General features: G+C 43.0%; 1 protein-coding gene across 1 annotated transcript in view; it reads left to right on the top strand.

Moving 5' to 3' along the window:
- Pappa2 (pappalysin 2) overlaps nt 1-27814 on the top strand; it is a 251429-nt gene that overhangs the window by 206681 nt on the left and 16934 nt on the right. Inside the window, exon 21 of the mRNA XM_046430234.2 lies at nt 3959-4030. Coding sequence (XP_046286190.1) covers nt 3959-4030 — 72 coding nt within the window. The remainder of the gene's footprint in view (nt 1-3958; nt 4031-27814) is intronic.

Raw genomic sequence — 27814 nt, 5'->3', positions numbered from 1 at the left:
AAGTATTATGGAGTTTCAATGAAAAATAGCTCAAACTAGAAAATGCCATAAAAGAATAAAGTCCTTCTGGATTCAAATACAATATGACCTACTCTTTAAAGCCTCATATACTCAACCCAAGGGTGAAAGAAATATTATTTATCTTGCAGTATTACTATAAAACTTTAAAATAACACATGAAATATCTTGGGAAGATTTTAGCACACATTAAGTTAGAAAGATGTTTGGTTCATTTAGTACAAATTTTATCCATGGACATATCCTCCATCTCTGTAAAGATATCACCACCTAACTGTATGAGAAAGAAAAATATTCTATTGTTTGTTTCTGTGTGTGTGTGTGTCTGTGTGTGTGTGTGTGGACAATGCCTAGATCATTTCTCTTTATTCAGTCCCTTTGACAACTGAGCTTGCAAGAAAGAGAATTAATCCATTATTCAGCATTTCCAGTAGGATTGCCTGGGACTAGAGAAGCAATTTCTAAAAGGTTTTGTTGTGAGACTGAGAGGGATAAAAATATGCTGTTACTTTTAAGTGTTTCAAGGGTGTGCTGGCTGTGAGAGACAACAGTCAAGTTGGAAGTTCCCAAATGATTTCTGGGCCTTTGTTATTGTAACGTTGTCTTCTTCCTTCTCCTGTTAAACACCAGGATCTAGACCTTTCTGTGACATCTGCTTCCCTGCTCTGCTTAGCTGCTGGGCTCCTGATAGTCTAGAATTGAAGGTGTGGGAGAAGTGGGATTGAGAGTACTTCATCATTATCTTATCCCTATTTTTTCATTCTTGATTTTTTTTCTTCTGTTTGTTATTCTAATCCCCGCTAAGCTGTGAGGTTCTTCAGGGCAGCATACATCTCATCCTGCATCCCCAGGTCTCCTTGATGTCTGACCATACCCCATGCTGCTCAGAGCATTTGAAGCCAAAAAGCTCAGAGAAGAGAATGGCTCTTGCTGAGCCATTTCTCAAAGAAAACCTTTTGGTCATTCCAAAGACCTGTGTAAGGTTGGACTTTTATGACTCTCCTTACCCACTGTGTCAAGAGAGTGTTTTATTATATCTTGTGTCTAAAACAGGAAAATTAATATTTCAACTTTCAAAATAGTAGTCTTTCAGGAAACTGATTTTATGGGGAGATTTTTTTTAACATAATGTGGCAATTGTTTGCATGTAAGTGAGTTTTCTTAAACTATATTTTAAAGTGTTTCCTTCAGAAGTTCAAAGTCATCTATCATAACATCTTACTTTCTCCGTTATTTTGCTTTATAATTCCTTTCTCACAGACTTAAAATGCTTTTCTTTTCTTTTTTAGTACTATGGTAAGTATAAATTAGTGAGGTCCAAATTAATGAGGTTTCTGGTGGTGGCACAGGACCACCCCCCCTGGTTGCTCAGTCATATCAGATCTCACAATTTCTGACTGTGTGTTCCCAAATTTGTCCCCAAGAATCAGTAGTCCTTTAACTGAAAAACAGAATGGTTTAATGAGAAGAGAGAACAAGCAGTAGCTTCCCACAAAGTGCTCTCACACTCCCTCTGGCTCTGAAGGCTCAGCCCTGACCCCAGAATGTCCTGTTGGTGGTACAACCCTGTGTTACAGCTGCAGTGACACTGCTTCAAATTGGTGTAGACTCAGGCATGGTGACATTCCATGTCTCTTTCTTCATCTATTCTGAGCGTGGATTTGTTCCCTGTAGGCACTGAGGGTCTCATTACGAGGGAAGAGAGAAAGAGAGTCTTGGGGTCGGGGGAGAGGAACCAAAGCAAATTGCTTTTGTCCAAATAAACATACAAAACAATGCTGTTTTATTTAAGGAGCCATACATATACAGCAAGGAGGACATTGTCACAAACCTGGGCGGTGGCAGAACTTTGTGACCTGATGTGATCAGCAGCCCCTTCTGCCAAGCAATTATCGCCAATTAAAAAAATAATAATAACTGGGTTTTTTCTGTTGGCTACTAGCAGTTTCTAACCCTTTAATAAGAAATCAACCAGGCAACAGCCTAACATAGCCTAAGGCCATCCGAATGACCCTCTGCTAAGTAGAAATGATTTTTTGTATTTCAAAGCAGATTTCACTGGAACTCTATATAGCAGTGGTTGAGACTTTTGTTATTTAAAATATGGGTGTTTGACATTTGTTTGCTGTCTTCACTTAGTGGTGACTTGGCAAAACACATTAACTTGTCCCTTGAAAGGCTGTGGCAACTTGAGGCCTTCTTTTCTGCTACCTTCACTAGTGGTCATTTCTACTTAGCATAGCAGTTGTTTATATGCAGATGTTTCTGTTTGAGTGACTCCATTTGCAGGAAAATAGCATTTTCTTCAGTAGTTTGAACACCCCTGTTGTGTTTACTTTGTATATCTGCTTTAATAATCCTTTTTTATTGAATTGATAACTTAAGTCAAATCACCTTCTAATAATATAGAGTTTTGGACATCAAACTTTTTGAATATTTATTCTATTTATTTCCCTCTTTAAGGAATCTGTGAAAGAAGAATTTTAGTTTGCAGTAGCAATGACTCCAGAAAAATATTATAGATTACCAATCTCATAACTGACCATAAGTATATATTCATATTTTTGCATATTAATATATATGAATGTCTCCAATCAGATTATTGAACAGCATTCTGGATGTATAATTTCACCCCCAGTTGCTGGAAGTACTATGTAAAGCTTCTCCCTCACCTTGTACTGTTTTTCTTCCAATCATACTGAATTCTTATTGCATTGAAGTAAAACGTGAGAATGAGTGTCTGCCGGTGGGCAAGTTGGTAGGAGGCTCCAGAGAGAAACTGTATTTCTCTCTAAAACTTATTATGGAACTTTCTCTTTTCCTGCAGTGTGTCCTTTGAAATTTTAAAATATAAATATTGAAAGGAAAAGACTCATTGAAAATGGAATTAGACTTAACAAAGAACAGATGACCGTTAGCTCACCTGCGTCACTGGTGTTTCAGTATGAAAGTGTTCATGTTCCCACCGCTTCAAGCATTTTGAGTTCTGGTGACTTCACATTAGCTTATTTACCCATTTTGTGTGGACATGATTCTGTCTCCTAGAAGGAAGAGTTACATAGTGCTAACAAGAGTTGCAGAGAATGCTGTTTGGCCTCTGGTCCTGGCTTTACACACATACACAGCACAATCAAGGAATTCTAAGATCCATTGTGCTAGTCTATTTTCTGATGCTATTCCAAAATACCTGAGGCTGGGTACTTTACAAAGTGAGGAGGATTTTTGGCTTATGATTTGGGTGGTCAGGGAGGGCTTCCTGGCTGCATCACAAATAGCAGTTGGCATCATAGCAGGAGAATGCTGGAGAAGGAGAGAAAATGGTGAGAGATTCAAGGGCCAGTCTTGCTCTTTTTATAATTCATTCTGCTGGGAACTAAGTAGAGAAGTGGAGTCCCAGAGAACTGTGTTCATCCCTCATGAATGGACCCCCATCAGGCTCCACCTCCTAAAGAACCTTTCACTCCACACCCCGAAGCCTCCAGCACCTGAGCTGTGGGCACACCTCCAAGCCAACCGGGACCATCACATGCACTGTAGTTAAAGACTTCTATTAGTCAGTGTTTGAAAACCCGTGGTGCTGCTTCACCAACACAACTAAGTTACCTTATCATTTTTTATAATGTTTAAAATTTCAAAACAAATGCAATCAGTAGTGTGCCTAAGGACAAACTGAGCTCATTATAATATTGAAGGTGATTTTTGAACCACACTCTGGACATTTGGAGAGGGAGGAAGAGATCATCTCCATCGAGAATTTCTGCCTTACTCTATCCAGCAGGCTTTAACAGGAAGGGCCGGCAGCCCGGGTCCTCTCTAGGGGCATAGTCAGGCTCTTGCTACTTAAGGGATGGAGTTGGACTGGTGGGCTAGCTCAGGATCCCCTCCCTCATAGACCAGGAGTCTCTGTTCACGTTACTGTTTTTTCCTCCTTCCTCTTTAGAGCATCGTGTGTACTGGCCGCCGTCAATGGCACCCAGACCCCTTGCTGGTCCACTGCATCCAGTCCTGTGAGGTAAGTCAGCCTCTTCTTCCCCAAACCCAGCTGAAGAGCTGGGGTCTGTAGGATTCACTGAGTCCCTCTAGCTCAGGATCCTGTCCCCCACCCAACTCCTCTGTCCTAATTTTTGTTTTAGCCAAATCTTGGAGTTCCATTTTAAATGGCTTAATAAAAACAAGTTAAAAGGAAGGTCATAATTACTGATATGTTCGGGATTCTAACTAGATCGTGTTGCAGCTTAATTAGATCAGGATTTTGCAGACAAAGGGCCCACAGACAGTTTTGTTGAGCCAGCACAGTGTCTAAAACCAATTTTGTTTTGGTTGCCAAAGTTTAAAAATTGAGATTTTTACATAAAATTCTTATGTACATATGTAACATCTCTCACTCTCTCTCCCTCTCTCTCTCTCTCTCTCTCTCTCTCTCACACACACACACACACACACACACACACTAAATAAATAAATAAATAAATAAATAACATTCTTTGTGCAAGATTTTTCTCATATAGAACAAGATCATCCAGCAATCATGGCAGCAACTAGCTGGATCTGCATAGCATCCACTACCCCAGAGTGCAGTCCTTCCCCACCCCCACCACCATGTCCACTCACCGGGGGCTTCACTCAACACTTCATTGCCTTCATCTCAGGGGACCCAGGGTTGTGGCCTCTTGGGTGGACCTGTAACCCACTGTTGAGTTGTCCACACTGGATCATTGCTCCCTTCGGGAGCCCCGTCTATGTCTTCACACAGTGGACTCCTACAGTGGTGCGCTTCAGGGGCTGTGAATTCCTCAGCTAGGTTAACTGCAGCTAACCTAACAATGAAGGGTCAAGAATGGGGCAGAGCCTTGCAGAGGAGGGTGACAGAGAAGGGAGACCCTCCCACTTAAGCACTCCTACCCTAGGAGAAATACAAATATTATATTCTCAGTCACTACAGGTTTTGTCATTCAGTCCTCTCTCTGGAAGAAAATAAGTCACTTAGTAGCCATGCCATTCCTGGTGTGCTAGAGAAAGCCGTTTAGCTGCCCTCTATTTCCAACATCCTCCCCGAACCCACCCAGGCCACGTGCACATTAATCCCTCTGTTCTTCTTTATCTGTGTCCCTTGATCTAATTCTGGGAAACTGCAATGCACATGAGGCCAGAGAGGGGAAAGGGTGGGGTTTTAGAGAAAAGAGAAAACTGGGTGGGGAAATGATACCCATAAAACAGCGTTCTGAGAAGCATGGGGAAATGCTAGCGTGGAGTGCGCTTTGTTACAGCGCAGGCCAACAAAACAGCTCATCCTGGGCCATCATTAGGAAAACACATGGCAGAGGGGTGGGGAGGCAGAGAGGGGAGTGAATCATCCACTGGGCAAGGGGAAGGGGCAGAGGAGGCCAGGGAAGGAGGAGATAAACAGACAGAGGCCTTGTGGAGCTGGGAAGAGATCAAAGGGAGCCTGAGAATTCCCTTTTGCTGGTTCCACAGGGGATCAGGGGATTGCAAGTGGGAGCACGGATGGCAGGCCTGGAGCTGGCCCTGGTGGTTCCCAGGGTACAGTACAATGCTTTCCCTGCTGTCCTGCCCTCCCTGCACCCAGCACACCCTCTTGATCCACAGCCAGGGCTTCCTGGGCTGCTGCAGTCCCTCTGTCAGATGTGACAAGGAACAGACCTCCCTTCCTCTGTCATCTCCCTGTCCCACTTCCATCACACACAGCTGATCCTTGACCTTCTGAAAGCTGCTAGTTTCTACAAGGACTGGCCCCTTCAGCACCTCCTGGGAACTTATTAGAAATGCACGTTCCAGGCCTGCCCAGCCCTGCTGAAGCAGACACTGTGTGCAGGGGGCCCAGCAGTCTGGTTTACCAGGCAAGCCCTCCCTCCAGGGGATTTGGAACCACCACCCTGACCACTGAAGTTTCCCAGCTTGTATATTCCTATTCTGGAGCTTTCTTTGTCCAGGAATAATTCCAACCAACATTATTTACATTCTGATTATCCTACACTGTTCTGATTATTTCACAGTATCATTCCCAGATTCTCTGGGTAGGGCGAGATTTTTTTAAAAACTAGTTATTGTATTCTGTTCCTTCAAGCAAAGGGTGAGAACAAGAAAGCCCACAAAGAGGGAGGAAGGAAGACAGAAAGAAAAGGAAAATCTAAACTCAAAGGAAAGGGAAGGGAACCAGACAGGGTGGGGGAAGGAGACACAACTCTGCGAAAATTAGCAGGAAGACATGCAGAGAGAGAGAGAGAGTGGGCATGGAAAAGAAGGGAGAGAGCCGAGGCTATTGTCCTTTAGGGTCAACCTAGCTGATAACTCATTCTTTACTAGAAAAAGTCAGTTTAATATGTAAGGGTCAAAGACAGTCGGAGGAAAAATGGACCCAGAAACAGGAGAAAGCACAGAGGGCCTGGGGGTGGGAGGAGTGTCTAAAAATGCAGGGTGGAAATCTGTGCTCAAGTGGGACACTTTGCTACCCAGTGTCTAGAGGGGATTCCTGTTTTGCTTTCTTGTCCTGAATATAATTCTAAGATGTCCCTTTAGCCACTCAGCCTTGAAAAAGAAGAGTGCTTTCTTTGTTATTTTTTTCCCAACAAGCCCAGGGCAATAAGCCTTCTCCCTGTCCCAGCCCACAGCTCGCCTGGTGCCTCTCCTGCGCCTTGTGTCATCTCTCTCTTGCCGCAGGGCTGTCTTCAATTCTCCACTATTCTTTGCTTCTTGCATTCTTTAAGAGGCACCTTCAGGGTGTCCTCTAAAAAAGTCTTGCTGGAATAATTTTGTCTCCATATTGTCACTGTGTCCCCACTGTTCCAGCAAGAACACGTGTGTACCATGCATCTGCAACCCAAACTTGTTCATACATTAAATTCGATTGTTTTAGTTGCTTCTCACATTTGACCTTCTTGACATGAAGACTTGCATTTTCTGCTTCATGTTTAAGTTAAAAATGGACAAGGGATATCAACTTGGTCAGAGGAAAGGCTAAACAAATCTAGATTCCAATCCTGGGTCTGTGAGCTTCAGTGTTGTGTCTCTCCTGGGAAGTGGGTGAAGGAAGCTGCTCAGGAAGTCCCTGGGAGGGATTGAGGTGATAGTGAACGTGGAACAGTGTCACGCCTGGCTGTAACACACTCTTAGGCCTGGAGTCTTCTCGCGAGTTACTGGCTGCTGTGGGAATGTTCCCTGAATAAGTGAAGCAGAGAGCAGGGCCACTGTTGCTGATGTGGCTTTAATATGATCAGGTGCATATTCAGAGGATGGGGAAAGGGAAAGAAAAGAAAGAAGGGAAATGGGACATTCCCATGGAGACCTGTTGGGATCCGTAACTCACAAATCACTTGGAGACAGTTTGCTGTCCTGCCTGGTGGGCTGCCAGGCCTGTTGGTGACCAGAGCATGATCTGCATAGCTCTACTCATTCCTGCTCTTGCCCTCCTACTTGAGGTGGTCACATTCTCTGGGCTGTGGCAGTAGGTTCCTCATTCTTCTGCCTGCCCCAGATCTGTGCCAAGCAGCTGCCTGCAGAGTGTCTTTTCCTATCACTGGGCTCTTAAGATTGTGTCTCTCTTTCATGAAAAGAAAAAAAAAACAAGAAAGAAAGAAAAATTATCAGAAACTCCTTTTCTCTCTTGTCCCCCTTGATTTCATATTTCTGTCAATAGTCAGTTTGTAGGTAGCACGGGACCTCTGTATTTTCAAATCCTATGTGCATTCTTGACTCCAGACAGGAAAAGCCTTTGACCATACAATAGTGACAAGTGAGTGGCTTCACCCTCTGGGTCCTCCTGGTGTGGTATGCATGATGGTTCCACTACTGGATGATACGGGGCAAGTTACTTCACCTCCTGTGCCTAACTACTCTCCATGTTTTTATAGGGTTTGTAAAACTGTTTAATAGTAATGCCCACTTCATACAGCTTTTGTGAGGATAAATGAGGTATCAGAGGCAGTAAACTCAGCCTAAGGTCCTGTGCACAAAAATGCAGAATGAATATTATCTCCCTCTATTAGCTTTGGTGTTGCCCATGTTATTTCATGCCCTGTATCTTTGTACATATTGAGTTGTATTCCTGACCCACCCCATGTTTCTCTAAGCCAGTAATTCACAATCAAGGGCAGTTCTGTCCCCCTTCCCCTCACCAGGAGGCATTTGGAATATCTGAAGATATTTTTAGTTGTCATGCCTAGGAGAGTAGCAGGAGTTAGTGACCTCTTGGGGGGGTAGGATATGCTGCTGAACACCCTGTGGGGCACAGGACAGCCCCACAAGGCAGAACTCTCCTGCCCCAGATGTCAGAGGTACCATTGTTATGATCCCTTGATGCATTTTCCTGACCTCTCTCTTCTGGGACTCTTTACTGTCTAGCACCCACCCAGTACTTGCCCCACCACACCTGAGCTATGTCGATGTGCTCTGCTCTTTATTTTACTGTTTATCACCCTGGGGGAAGCATTGGTTTTGGTGGGTCTGCCTCACATACCATGGCTACCTACCTGCAAGTTGGAGTCAGTGTGTGAAGTAGCTAAAGTACAACGTTGTCAGAATCAGCCAAGGTTCCAGAAACATTCATTGATTGAAAATACAATTTCATTTACAAATTGCTTATAAAATTGTATATACAAATATTCTATGATAACTGTTTAGAAAAATAGTGCTTATTCCATCCAATGTTTGTCCATCAACATATACTCTATTCCCAGAGTAAAGAGAGAAAGAGGGAATACTGTAACATCAGATAGAAAAGTATTTTAAAATAATGTTATTCTCTCTGTGTGTCTCCTTCCTTCTTTCCTTCCTTTCCTCCCTCCCTTTCTTTCCGCCTTTCTCTTTCCACCATTCCTCCCTTTACTTTCCTTTCATAAAGCTGCATTTATTAATTGTGACACAATCCCAGGCTTCCCTGGAGCATCTCTAGGGAATGCACCTGGGATGGAGCCACATGCCACCTCCTTTGCTGACCACTGATGCCTCTCCTTCCCTCAGCTGGTGGAAATCCACCTCCTTCTTGGCTCTGTGTTTTCTGGCAGCCGTATTCTTGCAAGTCCATCTTCTTCTTCCTGGCAGTCTCCATGTTAGACACAGTCTCTCACATTCTCTCTGTAACCCTTTGCTGGTTCTCGTAAGGTTGTACTTTTTTTTCTTTTTTGAAAGAAAGAGCTGTGGAGGACAAAGGCAGAACTATGTTGAAAGAGTAAGATTCAAATTCTGACTCGACATGTGTTAGCTGCTTGTAGTACCCATCTGCTTTCTCTCGGAACTCCTGTGAGGCTCAGGTAAAATAATGAATATTAAAGTGTTGTATAAAACTGCCAAATAATATAACATATTGGTAGCAATATTGCCTAAGATTGGCATAACTGTTAAGATATGATCATAACAGTGTATTAAGATTTAAGAATCAGCTCACTTATACCCAGTTCATATCTTTATGACTCTTTATTAAATACTGCAGATAGCTGTGGTTAATTTATGTTCTTGAGATCATTGATAAAATTTATGAAGACTTTTAAGATTTTTTTTCTCAATTTCAAAAAAATCTCTCTGGGTTTTAACTGCTATTTATTCTATAAATTATTTATATTCCCTTGTAAATGTCCATGGGGTCTCCTAACACACTATTTCAAGATTATCCAACGGGTCTATGCCGCCAACAATACGCAGCCTCCTGCGTGGCAGGAGGCATGTTCTATTCACTTGTGTGTCCCCTTCAAAGGACTCAGATCTGATTCTTCAGGGACACCTGCCTCTGTTCCCTGAAGAAGGAGATGGAGAATTGAAGACAGAACTTTGACTCTCAGAGTCCTGGATTGCCGAAGACTGAGCCAGTGCTTTGTGAAGTAGCCCAGTGGAATGACAGCAGGGTTGGAACAGATGGAGAAGCGGACAGTAAAGCCCTGTCAGGGGTAGGATCCGAGGCCATGCCCCTGCAGTGAGGGTGGCAGGAAGAAGAAGAGGAGAGTGCTGGGGTGTGGAGGCAGGCCAGAACCTTAGTCCCACTCCTTACGGATGGCTCCTCGGAAAATGTTGTTATCTTCTCTGAATTTAAGTTTTGTTAACTTTTAAATTAGATGAAATGGATCTCTTTAAGTTGTCAGATTCCAGATTCAGGAAATAATGGAGTCACACAATAATGACTTGGGGACCTCAGGAATAACAGCAAGCCTGCCCACATTATTTTTGGGGAGAGGTCTGCCATCCACATAGATCTTGGTCTTTATTTACAAGTACAGGTCCTCTTATAGGGCTCTCCTGTTCAGAGATGCCATCTTCATGATTCATCTTGACTTATTCCCAGGATGGATTATTCGTAAACCTATAGTTTCTTTGTAATTATTATTCGTAAACCTGTACTATCCTTTCTTGGTATCTGTCCACAGCCAGTCCTGACCTGAATTTGGTTGTACTACCTTCAATCTGTCACTAGCTTGCAAGAAAAAACAGTTTAAGATACGGTGGCGAGGAACATGGGAACATGATAAAGGGTATGCGGTACATGATTGTCCAAGAAACAGTGAGTGTGAGATAGAAATTAGCCAACTCACAGTAATCAGTAACACTTCTATCATTCAAAACAAAAGTGATACTTTCCCACTATTCATTCTCACAAGACAGTGACCTGCAGTACACAGGTTCGTGTGTATATGAGAGATCAAGAAACCAAGCAGGGCTGAGGGAACCTCCGATTGAGGATGCTAAATGAACCCATTTGGAGCTCCAGCTTCATTAGAACCCCAGAAGAATGTGATTTTCCATCTCCATCTTCATGAAAGAATAAAGAAAAGCCAAGTAGCACCTGTCATTTTTAAAGACAAAGGAGTTGAACAATAACATTTCCATGTATACAAGTTTGATTTTGCTACTTGAAACAGTTCTAGGACAAATTTCTTTAAGCCCAAGTTGTATATTGGTGAGGAATACTGAGGTTATGTCCTGTGACAGAATGATTGGTTCATGAGGCAAAGGAGACATCCTTTCTGGTCCAAATGCACTCCTGCAGCACCCTGCACACCCTGTCCCCTGCAGCACTCAGGACTTGTTCTCGTCACCCCTTGTCTTTAAACTTTTGCCATGGGCAATGGGTTTAGCTGATAGGGTTTTTTAAAGCATGCTTAAGCTGGTATGCCTGTAATCCCAGCTACTCAGGAGGCTGAGGCAGGAAGATCAATGCCAGCCTGGGCAACTTAGTAAGGTCCTGTCTCAAAACAAACAGAAAAACAACAAAAAACTTTTAAAAAGGGTAGGGATATAGCTCAGTGGTAGTGTGCCCCTGAGTTCAAACTCAGTACTGCCCCAAAGGGAAGGAGGGAGGAATGAAGGAAACCTGCTTAAGAATCACACCTTGTGCTTATTTTTAACATGCAGATTCATAGGTTCCTTCCTTGTTCTTATATGTCAAGACTGTTTCGAAGTCCAAGAGTTCATATTTGTTAAACAAGTAATCCTTGGAATTTCTTTTTTTAAAAAATATATTTATTTATTTTTATGTGGTGCTGAGGATCAAACCCAGTGCCTCACATGTGCGAGGCAAGCACTCTAACGCTGAGCTATAACCCCAGCCCCAACCCTTGGTATTTCTAATGCAAGTGGTCGTCAACTGCACATTGAGGAGCACTGCACAGGGATTTGTTCATACACCAGCAGAGGGTTATGTATAGCAGTGCCCAGCTGGCACTGTGGGAGAGAAGGATAGCTCTGCCAACATTCTAGGGTAAATGAAGGAATCACTTGAGATAAAATCAAGTTCAGAAAGGTAGAAATGTCTGGCAGAAAGTGGCAAAACTACAATTTTCATAAACCAGAAAAGCCTAGATTGTTTTAAAATTATAGCAAAATATTTTTAAATTATGGTTCATCATGAGTAAAATAGCAGTACGGCTCTGTCCTTGGAACAAGCTAATATGAGTAAGTGGGCCCCCAAAAAACTGAGCATTTCCTTGTTTTCTCATCAATCTGATTCTGTTTTCACAGTCACTGGAAAATACAGAACATGCTGAGGGGTGACAAAAAAGGCATCAAAAACTGCATGAAAATACCTTTATCCTTTATGGAACAATCAAAAGAGCTGGGATTGTTAAGCCTAAATTAAGAAGGAAAAAGACTAATATATTAAATATTTTCATGTTTTAAATATTTTACATAGAGAAAAATTAACACTCACCATTGTCCAATGAAAACAGGATAAATTATAGGCTTAAAATGCCGAATGAACTATTTTAAGTAAATCCATGGAAGAATGACCTGCCAGTGTTTAACTTTATACAGGTCATAAAGGGAAGTGTTTAAAAGGCATATTAGTCTTTGGAGAGTTTCAAAGGGGTACATTTCCTCCTCTCTCTGACATGGTTAAACATTTTTCCTGTATTAAACACCAAAGATGTTTGGTATTCTCTTTCCCTTTAAATCTAGCACTCCTTGGATTTAAATGTGGAGATTTTTGTGTTTTCTTAAAGCACAGTGTAGATTTTTGTTTAATCTGTCAGTCCTATGAGTGCTACTTCCATAGGAATTGATATAGGAGGGAATTGGGAGTGGGAAATGAGTCCTTAGGGACAAACTCAGCTGCATTGGAGGGGCTGTGTTACTGAAAGTAGGGGGGAATTGTGCTGTTTTTACACTTCTGGTAGCTAGTACCAACGATGCTTCCATCACTAATTCACTCCATCTGTGGCGCCATTCCTTGGATTCTTTCTTCTCTGTTGTCTTGGATCTCTCTCTGCCTCCCCTTTATTATTTATATTCCAGATGGTAGCCCTGTTAGCTGTGTCTGGGACATGTGCTTCTTGATCTCTCATGGGCGCTGCATGGGTTTGCTGCTGTAATTCTTTGGGATGCAGGGGCCAATATGTAATTCACGAGGTGGAAAATAGTGGCATGAAAATTGAGTTTTATTACAGAATTTTTTTTCCTTGCCCAGAGTTTGAGCCAGAAGGGGTAGAGAGTAACTAAAGTCTGACTAATGAGTCCCTATTTAGGGCATGTGTTTTATTTTGGGGTGTAGAATACCTACATACAGTTTGGAAATGAGATGCTCAGAGAACTGAGGGCAATGGAGATTGGCAGTTTGGGCTGCCTGAGACAATGCCTGAGGCATACTTATGGACATGGGCCTCCAGATCCTGTGGGACCCCTTTTGGAAGAAGGGCTTTTGCCTTGCTAGCGATTTATCCCCTTATTTTAGGACAAGATGTTGTGTGTCTGTGTGTGTGTAATAGGTCTTCCTGCTTGACCACATGAGACTCCACATCAAGATGCTACAACCTGTTAGCACAGCCATGAATGTGAGAGCTCTTTGTTCTAGAAGGTGGAAAGAAATGTGTGAGTGCATAGCAGACTCCAGCGCAGACTCCCTGCATTCCTGTGGCAGTGGAAGTAGACTCACACCCACCTGTAGGAAAACAGGAAGGGGGTTTTCTCTCAAGGTCAATTGCTTAAGACATGAGAGGTAGATGGTTTGGCATTTCACGTATGGAACTCAAAGCCTCGGGACTACAGAATCAGAGCTGTTGAAACCTGGGCCTGCAAAGAGCCAGAATGGCCCATGGTGTGGGCCTAGTCCCAGGGCAGCAGCCCCACTGGGGACTTGCTGGAAACACAGGATCTCAAGTGAGTTGGAAATGCTCAGCCAAGGTCCAGCAGTCATTCTTACCAAGCTCTTCAGGGATTCCATGCACTCTTGGGTTTGAGATCCACTGGTCCCAGAAGTGGGACAGTGGCAGTGGAATAGAGCCAGCTTTGAGGGACTTGGAGAACATCCCGATGCTAAATGTCCCTCACTGTTCCCAAATTATCCTTCCTTTCTGTTGCCCTCAATTGTGTAGTGAGAGCTGCTCCCCACTTCTTTTCTCAATATTCCTGTCACTGTGCTCTAATAACATGGCTTTCATTGTTGGATGGCACAGATCACTCTTAATAAATGCCAACTTGATAGTATTAGAACAATCCAATATGAAATTCCAAGTGTGACTGGATGGAATTTCTGCTGATCTTGATCACTTGAGTACGACTTTATGAATTCCGTCTTAAAAAGAGCAAAGTGAATTCTAGTTGTGATAAAAGAAAATGAACTTTATCACTTGAGCATCATGTGATTATGAAGTTTTTAAACTTCTCTTATTTCCTTTTAATTCATATGTTATTATCTATATAATAGCCAATAATTAAACTTCTCTTTGTCACAATTTAATTATTTACAAAACAGATATCATAAACATTCCTTCACTGCTTCTCAAAGGACAGATCTTCTGGGCTTACATTTCTTTTAATTCTTTCCAGGTTCTTTAGGATCCAGGGTTGAGAGGGAATTATACAAATGATCCTTCAGGTGGGGGTCATCATGTCCTAGAAGCCAATAAAGGCAACTGATACTGGACTTCTGATAGGGATACTGTGGTGTACAAATCTAAATCTAAATATGTGTTAGACATGTTAAAGTCCATAGAGAAATTGAAAATTAGCTTAAGTTGGACTATCTTCCAGGCTCACTGCCTGCCAAATTCCAACCCCACTTGAGATTTGTTTGTGAATTTTGCTGCCAATTTTGTGCAATATATGCACCAGCCTAAAAATCCAGGCCTGTCTTTAGGCTTGTTCAGAGCCCCATTTGGTTCAGGGCTTGACTTTAGAGTCTCCAGCTGGAATCTCTGAAAATCAGACTCCAAATGTTAATTAGGACTAGGTTTTCACTTTGAAAACTAAAACCATTATTTTTTTTCTCTCTGCTTTTTAAAAATGTAAAATATTAAAAGCACAACCATGCAAATTGTAAAACCTCATTTATATTAACAACATTCATGAGAATTTATGCTTGTCTGAAGCTCTCCTGGAGCCACCACGCCATCCTGGTGGGCTATCTGACTTCTGTCCTCTGTGCCTCTGGGCAAGCCACTTGCTCACACTGCTCATTCTCTCTACCACATTCCTTCTCCCTTTCCCTCCTCCCACCCCACCCTTTTTCAGAAGTATTTTTCCCTTTTGGGGGGGTGGGGTGAGGTCTTTCTGGTTTTTATAGCCTTTCCATTTCTAGCTCAGGCTTGCAGATAATTTGAAGATTACTCGCCTGCAAAATGGGCATCCTGGAATTGCTACCTTCTTTTCTTCAACCCACCAGTCCTTCCATTTCTTCCCAATGATTATGCTGAGGTTGTGAGAGCAGTAAGCAGAGCTTAGTCTATAAATAACTCCCTGCTCTGCTTTCCATAAAACTTCTTGTTCTGAAAATGTGTTTTAAATACATTTTAACCATGACACAAATGCAGTCACTGAGACTATTCATGAATTCTATAGGGCATTGATTATTTTACTGTATACCATAGTGATATTTGGTATGACTCCTTTAATAAATAGTTATGTAGGCAAGCTCTTTGGGAAATTCATGCAAGTTGTCTTTCTCATTCATCCTACTAAAATGAATATTCCTTTAAGTGGAATAATTTTTATTAAATTCTTATCTGTTACAATAACCGTGTACTACAATACTTCCTACTAACTTTCTTATACCTTATTTTCTAAGTATATAAATTCTGTATATGTCCACCTATAAATGTACATATACATACGTGTGTGTATGTGTGTACATTGCGTATCTGTTCTTTAGATGAATCCAACAATAAAGTGACAAGAGAGAAAGGGACACCACTCCTGAAATGATTGATTACAACTATTTTCAAGTTAAGCAAACAATATTTATAATGGGAAAATGTTCATATAAAATCTTAACTAGTAGATTCAAATCTCAACTCCACCCTCATTAGGTATGTTTATTTGTAATATTTCTTAAACTTAATTTTAATTCTATAAAAGTCATACATATGCTGGGTGTGAAGAGCCCTTCAACACCCTGCATTCATCTGGAAGGTCAGCAGTTCCTGTCCCTCTGCCTCCCTCCCAGAGGAGACGCTGTCTATTTTATTTCTGTGGCATTCTATTTCTTCTAGAATTTGCATGTATATTTAATACATATTATATATGTGCATATATATGATTACATAACATATATGAAACACTTCTACTAAATTTGATTATTTTGACTTAGGACATTACTGACTTTCTAATGTAAAACGTGATTTTAACTGTGAGATCTTCACACACACACACACACACACACACACACACACCTGCACCCTGCTTGTATAGGTACCCAATGTTTCTAATTCCTGAGAGTGGGACAAGTGGAAGTACCAGGAGAAGCAGGAGAGACAGGGACAAGGTTGGAAGTAATCGTGAATGCTGTCTCGCTTGGGATATGAACATTTTACTGAAAGCATTTCACAGCCTCATACATTTCTCCACCAGGAAGTGATGAAATCAGATGTGATACATTGTTAGAGATAAGGCCCATGGAGAAATGACAGGAGACCCAAAGTGATTATAATACAGTGAACAAATTTCAAAGGATAGATGGTGAGGGCCAGTCTCACAGATACCTGCAATACAGAAAGAAGTCATCTAACTACCTGGTACATGTATGCTTAATACCTTAACCTCCAAAAAGAAAAGGAAGCAGGCCGATAGGAGAACAGAATGGGCCTGGCTTTAGGTTGAGTGACTTCAGCAGAACTGGAAATAAAAGCCTGGAGTTGAAGAATACAGTCTCTATGGGGACTTACCTTGAGAGTTGAGGGGGGTCTAGGTGGTCACTTAAGGCAGCTGAGTGAGCCAGGTCACATAGGGAGTGTGAGCTGGGAGAGCAGACGGGGAAGGCAGCCAGCAGAAGGCAATATCAGGGAATAACACAGAAAGCAAAGCTGGTTAAGGAGGCAGAGGAAGAGTAACTAGCAAGCTTGAAGAAAACAGAGGAGTGTGTGGCCTTAGGGAAACAAGGAGGGAGGCTTTGGGGCACAGTGTTCACCGTAGCACAGTGGACACACAGGTTCACGATTCAGGCACTCAAATTCCTGGCAGTGCAGTGAGGAGAAGCAATTATTTGACAAACAGATAAGACACAGTATGCAGCAAGTCAAAATATTATTTCCAAAAGTCAGGCAGCACAAGGAGGTGGTGACCTGAGTGGGCGCTGCCCATGGAGAGACCAGAACTGTGTGTTGGCTGTGAGAGAGAGTTGGGGTGAGGGGATGGAGACCCCAGTGAAGGGGATAAGAGGGCTTTCACTACTGTTGCCTCTGCATCGAGTGGGAAGGGAATAACAATGGCTACAGACAAAATCTGTGGGGTGGAAGATGGAATTCGAGATATTTTGCATGCAGTGGATTTTCATTTCTATGTATAGACTTCCCATTTCTGTGGATGGCAAGTTCTTCCATCCTGTTGCTCAGGACAAAATCCTCAATGCCATCTTAATTCCTCTTTCCCTTACCCTCCACACCACATCGTTGGGCAATCCCATTGGCTGTACCTTTAAAGTGTACCCACAAGCCAACCCCCTTGCACCATGGCCCTTGTGGCTGCTCTGGTCAACCATGACCATCAGCTTCCAGGACTACTGCCACAATCCCTGGCTGGTCTTAGCACTGCCCCTCCTCCCAGCCTCTTCTTAACCGCAGCCAGAACATCCTGTTGTTATACAAGTTAAATCATTGTTCTACTAAGGCACCCAACAGTTCCCCATTTCACCCACAGCAAAAGCCAAAGTCCTTACAATGGCTTACATGACCCCTCCAATGTCCCCTTTCTGACCACTGGATTGAAAACTACAGCTCTCCTCTGTCCCTCCTCCTCTGCCCATCCCCTAGCACAGGGCCCTCCTGACTGCTTTACACTGCCATCATTTCTTAGAGAATCACTGCTTTCTAATTTGCTTTGTAGTATTTGTTATGTTTAATGCCCATTTTCCCTTCTGGGATGTGAGCTCCACAGGGAGGGAATGCTGGTGTATTCTATTCATCATTACAGCCCCAGTGCTCACCACAGTGAAGTGGCAGTAGATCTGCAGTGAGGGATGAGGCAGGAAATCCACAGGTTGAGGAGAGCATCAGCAGTGGGCTGGGGGCGTGAAGAAGCAGCCTCACCACTGTGGGGAGGGGGATTTTTGCCAACATGTGCAGAGTAAAAAGATTCACAGAAGACCCTGAGTTTTATGACTCCTTCAAGAGTCTTTTCTAGTGAATGCTTTTTTTGTTGAGCTTATAGTTAGCATCTCCCTGTTTTAGGGCTTTTGGTGTGGTGGAAGGAATTTAGACTCCCATGGTCCCTTTAGCTCTTTGAAGGCTGTTTGTGCACTGGACAAAGAAGACTTAGTTGCACATATTGCTTTTCTTCTCTTTAGTTGTGTGACCTCAATCAAAGTCTCTTAACTCCTATAGGAAAAAAAAATATCTCTCTAGGTTGACTTATAAAGTTTTTTTCTGTTGAGTCTTAAAATAATGCTTGCGAAAGCATCTTCAGACAAGAAAATGCCACACCCATGCATGGGAATGGCATCCTTACCATGGAGCCCGAGGGGTGGGGGCGGGTTCTGCAGCAGGCCTAGCCTGGACATAGCAATACTGCAGGTGGCTGTCCCTTAGTGCCAACCCCTGGCAGTCCCCGCAGAGGAAGCTGAGCCTCTCCCAGGAACTGTGCAGGTAAAGCTGCAGCAGAACTAAAACTAACTCTAGATAGGGCAAAGTTGCTGGAAGGGAAGGGAGCAGGCCATGGGGTTATTAATGATGGTGGAATGTGATGATCATTATTATCCAAAGTACAGGTATGAAGACATGAATTGGTGTGAATATACTGTGTATACAACCAGAGATATGAAAAATTGTGCTCTATATGTGCTGTCATATATAAAAACAAACAAACAACAACAAAAAAAAAAAAAGAACTGAGAGGAGGGACAACTCTGCTCTTCTTCTTTCAACTCCACCTGGTCCTTTCAGGCCCACAGCTCTGAGGGAGCTTTTCCTCTCCTGGGTTCTTCCTCTCCAAGCTGGTTTCAATGCTTCAATGGAGGAAGTCAACTACAGCTCCATCCTGGCCTCCCAGCAGAACGCCCCAACCCGACTGGGGAGCCTTCCTTGGGAAGCTCTCCTAATAGGAGTCACCCTCTGTAGAGCAGACACATCTTCTGCCACATTTTGACTCTATTCATTGACAGAGTGACTAGAAGACAGAAAATGAGTCCTTGAAAATTTATCTAAACCAAACTGAACCCAACACGACCAAAGAACCATATACCTCTTTTGAAAACAGACTTGTTACCTCACGCTTGTCTCAGTCCCCCTGGCCCAGTGACTCTAAGACATTTTCCCAGGAGAAATTCTCCATGGCCTCCTCAGCCTTATGCATGGCTTTCCTCCTTATTTAAGATCAGCCATGAAAATTTGGCAGGAGAATGATTCAAATGGGTCAGGAGGCCCTTGTGGCTCCTGTCAGGCTTGTTTTCCACCACCCATTCTAGCCTGCAATATACTTGCAAGAAGAAGTTGTCTGGAGATCTAAGCCATGGTGAGGCCGCCACTGAGGCCGCATTCCACCCGAGCAAGGCTCCAGCCAAGAGCCAGCTTCCTGAAGTGCAGACCCTGGGTGTCTGCTCACGTGTGCACACGCACACACTCACACACACACACACACTCACACGCACAAACACATGCACACACCGGTGTCCTTGACAACAGAACTTGCTGTCCCTTGTGCCAGCCGTGTGTCTGCCACACGTGGTATTTCCTTCTTTTCACCTCATGGCAACTGTTTTTCCTTTCTTCTCCCCACCCTCACCTCCTGTTTTCTGCTCCCTACACCAACTGATGTACAAATTTTCTCCTGGTTCATACTGGAGTAGACTTGTATTGTTTTGTTTTGTTTTGTTATTGCAAACACAGATACTTCCAGTGCTAGGGAGAGAAGAGTAAGAGAGAAATATGGAGGGGGGTGGGGAGAAACCACAACACCCAATGAAAACATGTTCTAACCCAGGAATGTACAATACTGCATGCACGCGAAGCATCTTCCCCCTCTCCAAGTTTAGCTACAAAAACCAGGTCTCCAAATTCCAGCACACAAGAAAACATTTTGTCCAGCTTTTTTTGTATCAGGCTCATACCATTTCTCAGTCTCCAAGTTTGCCATTCACCCCAGTGACTAAGATTTGCAGGCATGTCATAGACTCCTTCCCAATGGACACCACAATAACAAAGCTTTGGTCACTCCTACAGGGCCGTTCACTCATTTCTTCTCTTAAAATTATATTTTTCTGAGTGCCCACCATGGGTTGAGATTGCGAAACTCAACAAGGAGCCCCCAAGAGAGTGAATACAACAGAGACCAAAACACAAGTTCCTGTCCAAGGAACAATAACACAAAAGATATGAGCCAAGTCATATGGGGGTCACAGAGAATAAAGCAAATAACTTTGGTCACGAGTGAAGATTTCGTAGAGGGCAAACATTTGAAATGGGCTTAAAGGAGAGAGAGGAGTGTGTGGAAAGTCAAAGGTGCAAAAGGAAATGCAAGAATAAGCTGGCTGGAGATAGCTATTGGATTTTCTGCAATAATTCTGCATAACAAGGAATCCACAAGTATCAACGTAATTAGGAGCAAAATGTTTTTCCCACCCTTGCACCTGCAGGTTGGGTAACGTGACTCTACATTAGGTTATGGAATGCATTCAAGGATACTCCATGAGTTTCCTCTCAGGCACCCAGGTATCCAGGTTTCAGGCCAGCAGCTACCCAGGTTTGTTCTTCTCATCCTGGAACACCTGGGCACAGAAGGAAGGGCTAAGGCATGTCAGTGCATTTAAATCTTCTTGTTGAGCGTAGCCTCTGTCACTCATGTTCCATTAGTCAGGAAAGCCACATGGCTAAGTCCAAAGACAGTAGAACATACTCTAATAGTGAATTCATGGCAAAGAAAGGAGCATCCAAAGAACTGTAGATCAATACTAGTCAGCCCTTCGAGTCACAAATTCAAATTCACTCCACCTTACTCCAAGACTTTGCAAAAGTCATATTATCATTTGTAGTATCAAGTTTAGAATCTGGATTCTCATGATTTATATCAGATTGCAGTGAAGCTTTTCTTAGTCTGAGCCCCACACAGTAAAATAACAAACTCTGCTTCTCCTACTCATCTCATGTACAAAGTGGAGCAGAAACAAAACAACCCCAATAAACATTCCCATTCAAGAAGAATAATGAGAGGCACATAAAAGTCACTGATGCACAGCAACTCTGAAATCCCTTTGAGCAAGAGTTGCAAAAACCTCTGCCATGAGGAGCGGGAGCACTTCTTGTGTAGAAACTTTTGACTACTCCCTGGGCCTAGCTTCCAGGGAATCCCTCTTCATGGCCCTTGCTCTTGTCATGGAAGTCCTGTCCTCTTCTTTGGTCACACATAGGGAGCACTAGGGAACGTTCCCTTTTGAAAATTGGCAGCTCTGTCCATCTGCTTTCTCCTGGTAGAAGATAGTGAGTTCAAAGGTCCTTTTCTGTTCTCTAAAAAATAAGTCTCTTTTAATCCAAGCTAATGGTGCTTTTGGAAACTCAACTCTTACAAGATTTGTGGTTTTGTATATATTTAATTCTAGTCGAATTCATATGTCAGGCGCTATCCTCACAAGTCTTTTCAATCTGCGCCTCTTTTTTAATTACAGCTCTTCTGAATTTGCACAGCTTCCCTCAGACAGAGGTCTTGGTCTCCCCTTCAGAACTTTCTTTGTTGGCTTCATGGATCTCCTAGGAGCCATGTGATCCAATTAGAGGTCCTAACAAATGGGGTCCTGGTCTACCATTGGCCTGTTTTTATTTATTTATTTTTTGTTTTGTTTTGTTTTTGCCTGAAGTTGTCTTCTCTTCAGTCCTAGAAAGCTTTTCTAACACAAGGCATTACAATTGACCTTCCACATCCACGTGTTCCACATCTATGGACTCAACTAACTGTAGCTTAAAAGTATTGGGGGAAATAATTGCATCTGAACTGAACATGTGCAGGCTTTTTCTTGCCGTGATTCCCATACAATATAATATAGCAGCTATTTGTACAGCATTTACATTATGTTAGGCATTAAAAGGTAATCTAGAGATGATTTAAAGTATGGAGGATGTGTGTATATTAAATACAAACACTGCACCATTTTATAAAGGGATTGAGGATCCATAAAGCTTGGTACATGTGGGGTCCTAGACCCATTCCCCGTGGGTCCTGAAGGTTGATGTACTATTTTATCTTTGGCTGGCTGGAGCTGAGAAACAGCTTTATTGTTTTAGTACTACAAGTCATAGAATTTCTAATATTTGCTATTCCCTGTCAATTGTGCTGGCAAAGCAGCAGCATTTTCTGAGTTCATCTTTTCTTGCAATATCTTTTCAAATTAATGTGATAACCACCAACTAATCCTAGTGACAGTCTTCTTCAAAGTCTCTTTACTCAAAGCCAATAGGGTATTAATAAATTTTCTGACCTGCAAATTATAACAGTTAGCAATGTAAATTACTCACAAGTAACTATAGGAAACATTTTATTAAATATTTTGCTGCTGCATTAATGAGGAACATCAGTTTTCCAGCCTTCTAAGGCAGTTCCTTTGCTTCTTGCTGCTCTACTTGAGATCCAAACCACATGTTTTAGTTCTGTTATGGTCACATCCACCTCTGATACTAATCCCTCTGTCAATCAGCCATTGCTGCAATAATGTCACATGACAACCCCAAAATATCAGTGGCATATAACAGAAAATATTATTAGTTTTCTCAGTGAAGCAAACAAATATCATCTTGGGGAAGTGTGCAATGATTCAAAGTCAAAGAGGTGACTACGGGGTAGATCACTGAGTCTGTATACCTTGCACCTAACGAAGGTTATACATAGGAAAATATGGATTAACCAGGATGGGCTACAATCTCAAATTAACCATGAAACCTCTGTGCTTTAACACCACAAAGGATTTACCTCTCACTAATGTGAAATCTGGTATCTTCTCTAAAGAGGCAGAGAAGAAATACAGATAGGCTAGTAACTCTTTGAGTCCCTTGGGCCAAAAGTAAAGCATGGGTTTGATTTTTGATCCCATTTCCCAGAACATGGTCACAGAGCTCAATAGCGCCATAAACAAGGCAGGGAAACATACAGAAACATATGGCTAACTGGTGAGCTTACGATGTCTCTATGAGAGAGAAAGGGTGAGAGGACTGGTAATTCAGGAAGGGATCATACTGGCAAATTGGGACCAGACAGGTGAAACCTTATCATTACCTTCCTGAACTAATGTTACAATGGAGGGCCACCTCACTCAACTGAGGAAGTGGAAAGGGAGGGGAGAAAAGAGGCTTAATGAAAAACCATTTCTGCAATGGAAGGACACGTGTTTGATTATTGGGCATGGTAATGATAATGGAGGTGGAGAGAAAGTAACTGGACTGGAAGGGCAGGGGTGGTGTATTCCAATGCTATGGGCTACCCGCCACACTAATATCTCAGTTTGCTCTGAAATAAGTGCAGTCAAGAGCTCCTCATTATACATGCTTTGAACAGCCCTTGTGGGAAGCAAATGCCTGGCTCCTGCCTGCACCGTTGGAGGGTGAGTGCTTATGAGTGTGCTGCTGCTGTACCTATTCTGGATGCTCAGGAAGACCAGCTTCTGGAGAGCAGGCCCCATGTTCCATCTCCTGTGCTTAAACCTCACCCCATATGTACAATCTAATTTAATATTAAACATTCCATAAATAGTTAATAAAAACTTACAATTGGCTAAGTGATACTCATTTTATTCTCATTTGGCTGTTCTTGTCATATATTTTTTGGTAACTTCCTTATGCATTAAATATGGAATATTGGGGTTCAGAGCTAGAGCTAGAAGTAGTGCTTTGCTTTTTACTTTATTTTTTAATCAGACACACCAAGTAGTAAATTGAATGTGTATTCTGCAGACGTGGAAGACCCTGAACAAACTGAGATGAGCCCTACTCCCCGACGTCCTCTCCTGTGCTGGTTTGGAAATTTAAAATGCTTAAGTTTAATTTTTGCCTGTATTGCTCATTCCCCAAGTGACCTTGGGACATGACCCTTTGTCTCATTTTCCCCATCAGTGGAATATGGATAATCATATTAATCTACCTCACCAGGAGATGTGATGACTAATTGAAAATGAGATTAAATTCAACCGAAGTCTTTCTAATGTGAGAAATATGAAACTTGGTGGTGCATGTCTGAAATGCATTAGATTTCTGGAAATGGTCTCTGCCTTTGGAACCACATGTGACCCCGATGGCACTGTAGCTAAGGAGGGGGTGCCTGCAGCCTGGCCAGGTTGGCCCTCTCTCCCCTGTCCTGGTTTCATGCCCCATGTGCCCAGCCTGAGGGCCAGACCTATCCAGAGCAGCCCGGGAACTGAGGAGGAGAGCTGCCCTGCCTGTGCTCCTCGGGCCCCCTCCTCATGCCTCTCTTTTCAGATGGGAGCTTTGAAAATTGTGGGTTGATGAATCAGCAAAATAGATCAATTGATAAATTCATGTATTCTGCTCATTCTCACTTCACCTGGGCAGAAAATGCCCCATTCATTAGAGTTGGGTTTTCCAATTCTGTTTACCAGATCTCTACCTCCACTAGGTCATTTTGGGGTGCTATGTATGTTCTCATTTTTCCCTCAAATACTTGTCTGCTCAGTGTGGTTCATAAAGTACCAAGCTTCTCACAATTGAAGTTTCATTTTGCCTTGATATTTTATATATATATATATATATATATATATATATATATATACATACACACATACACATTAGTCATTGGCTCCTAGTATATCACCTGCTTTCCTTGGGAGGAGGAGAAGGTGCAGTCAGCTGGTGGGGATGGGTAAGCTGATCCTGGGTGGGGAGTTCAGCATAGGTAGGGATGATGGATGAGAAGGAGAAACCAGGGAAAGATATCAGCTGTGGCTCAGCATTGCTGCTGCCCCTCAGTTACCAACAGCAAAACCCGGGGCTTATGCTGTGTGCTTCAGGAAGGTTTGCAGAGATTCTCTGCTTGCCCTGCAGCCGCGTTACATGTGATCATTCTATCCCATAACTGGGCAAGGTAAGTGGTAAGATTCGCTGGGTTACAGAGCATAGTTAAAAGAGGAAGAATGACTAGGTTATCTGATAGCTCTGCTTTCACAAGCAAGGAACCACTGATATCCAGAGGTTCCAGGCTGTTGCTCATGGGGGCGAGGTGAAGTAGCTGCGGTTACATGGTATAGTTAATAACATTACTGAGTGCTTACTGTATGCAAGGTGCACATGGTGAGGAATTATTACTTTTATAACCAATCTTGTCACACTGAAGAGGAAACTGAGTGGCCAATAAGGTACTTGACTTCCCAAGTTCCCGAGCTAGCAACCACAGGGCCAGTTAGTGAACCCAGGTAGCCTGATTCTCCAATCTGTGTTTTTAAATTGGTAGGAAATCTAAAACCAGAGAAACAAATACATGACCTATATACTAGAAATGAAAGTCTTTTAAAAAAACCTAAGAGAGGAACATGGGGGGCTGACCACCTATTAGGACACCTCCCTAGTAAGATTTAAGCCAGAGGGAGAAGGGAAAGAGGTGTTCCAGTGAACCCTGCTTAGTGAGGGTCAGAGACTCAGGAGCCACATGCGCTGGTCAGCAGATGAGAGCATAAGGTACACAGACAAGCAAGAGGAAAGGAGACGCGAATGAGACACTTGCGCAGAGAATAGGTTCCATGTGGGTGAGAGCGAGTCTGGATGGATCAACAGATTAGTGAGAACAGAACAGGCAGGCTGACAGCCCGAGTGCATGACATCCTGGGGATGAGAACCACAATAATCAGCCACACAAATTGAATTGTCCATAGATACCAGATCTGAAAACTAGACGGAGGCTAAAAGAAACAAGACAATTGGCAAGAAAATACTGTAGAATAAACATGATACCCCCCTCTTGTCATTCCTTAACTCAAGTGGGCCTGGTTGTTGCTGGGGGTGATAAAATAGTTGTGGAGAAAGCTTGCAAATCAGGCAGGACAGAAATGTGCTGAGACCCTCTATGTTTATGTGGGAAAAGAAAATGTATGCAGCCTCTCACTGTGAGCTACGACACACTTGCTCCCTGATTTTGATCTGCATCCTGTAACTTAGGCCTTGGATGGTGGTAGAGATTCTTTCTAGCTTTACAATGAGCAAATTTTTTGAGAAAACCGTATCATGATTTAAATAGTCAAAATGTCATTAACCTTCATGTCTACCCATCTTCTCCCCAAATATAACCACTCACCCAGTACCATCAACCTTCCTCCCTAATGCCATTTCTGTTTGCCCTTTCTATTCTGTCACAGACGGCCAATTCTGTTCTCAGTTTATGTTGCTTGAAATCAACTTCTTCCTGCTCTGGGGCCCTCTAGCTCTCTGTTGAACCTTCCCTACATTGTCCCTGGAGTCAACCTTTGAAGCATAACTTTGTCATGTTCTTTTGTTCAAAAAAATAAACAATCACCTTCAGTTGTTCCTTGTTGTCTTTAGGATATGGACCAAATTCTCCTGGATAGAGATTTTGACTGAGTTCCAAACTTGGATTGCTAACACTCAAAGCAGAAAACCACAGATATATCTTTTCTTTTCCCATCTCAACTCTTGGCTGGTATCTGGCCTTCCTGGGGGGATTATTCTCCCCACTTCTCTGCCCAAATCCTATTCATCCTTCAAAGATTAGGCCTAATCCTGAGCACTCCATAAAGCTCTTCCAAAAAGCGCCTTCTCCTTCCCTTTCGGCATTTCTGTAGCTCTCAGCGTTGGTGCCATCAGTGACTCTGGGAATTTTCCCTCCATTTGCCTAGAACCACAGGAGAGACCCTTCTCCACTGTCTCACATGTCAGAGTTCGGTCCTACTCAGTGCTTGTCCCACAGAAGCCTCTTTAATGTATAGACTGCATCATGCATGGAATCTACTGGTCCCTTGTGCATGAGACGCACTAAGTATGTATGGGGCAGGAATCCCAGAATCTAGCCAGGAGCCTGGGCCTGGCTCTTACGAGCTGTTTGCCATTTCGTGTCTGATGTGATACACTTACACATTTGTGTGACACCAAGTTTTCCTGAGACAGAGGGTGGCTGCCTCCTGCCAGTGGTGTCAGTGAGCGTGCCCAGGCGAGCAGGACTGAGAGGCAAAGTGGAGAATGTCACTTACAAAGCTGGAGGCAGCATGGGCAGGTCAGGCCTGGGCCTCAGAGAGCGGCTCCACCTCCTGTCTTCAGACTCATTCCTTTACAGCTCCAGTTTTTGGACATTCCCTTAGAACATAGCCAGATAATGGAACCTACCCCAATAGGCCATTACGGGGATTCAGTGAGATCATGTGCACAGGCCTGACTGTGCACATAGGAAATAAAAGGATAGTGCTTTGCTTCTACATGATGGTTTATATTTCATAAAAAGTTTTACCTGCAGGTTTGCTCCCTGTACCTGAAACTTCCTGAGAAACTGTGTGTGTGTGTATGGGTGAGTGTGTATAAAAAATGTTTGTTGTATGTAATATAATTATGTATTAGTAATTGCTATTCCTATATATGTCTCACATGTATGAGAGGAAACATCAATGTGTGTCATATTTGTACTATGCATGTGTACGGGCATATATTCATACATTAATGTAAGCACATATGTATACCCACATGCACTGTATATATGTGAAAGGGAGTGGGGAAGAGAGACAAGTGCCCTGAGCTACATCTCATGAACACAGATGAAGCCCAAGAGCCGAGGGCGCAGGTCCACCTGGTGAACACTTCCGAGAGAGTGGGCTGTGGCCACGGCCGGGAAGGCCTTCGCCAGCTGTTCCGGTTCTGAAACTTCTCTGGCCCTGGGAGTCTCGGCTTTCTCCTCAGGGTTTCCCCAGGGTATCTGGCTCCTGAGAAGGGGACAGAGGGAGAAA

This window comes from Marmota monax, unplaced genomic scaffold (assembly GCF_021218885.2).
Source record: "Marmota monax isolate L192 unplaced genomic scaffold, Marmota_monax_Labrador192_F-V1.1 WCK01_AAM20220418_F8-fsc00055, whole genome shotgun sequence".
Lineage (NCBI taxonomy): Eukaryota > Metazoa > Chordata > Mammalia > Rodentia > Sciuridae > Marmota > Marmota monax.
This window is presented reverse-complemented; position numbering and strand designations above follow the sequence as displayed.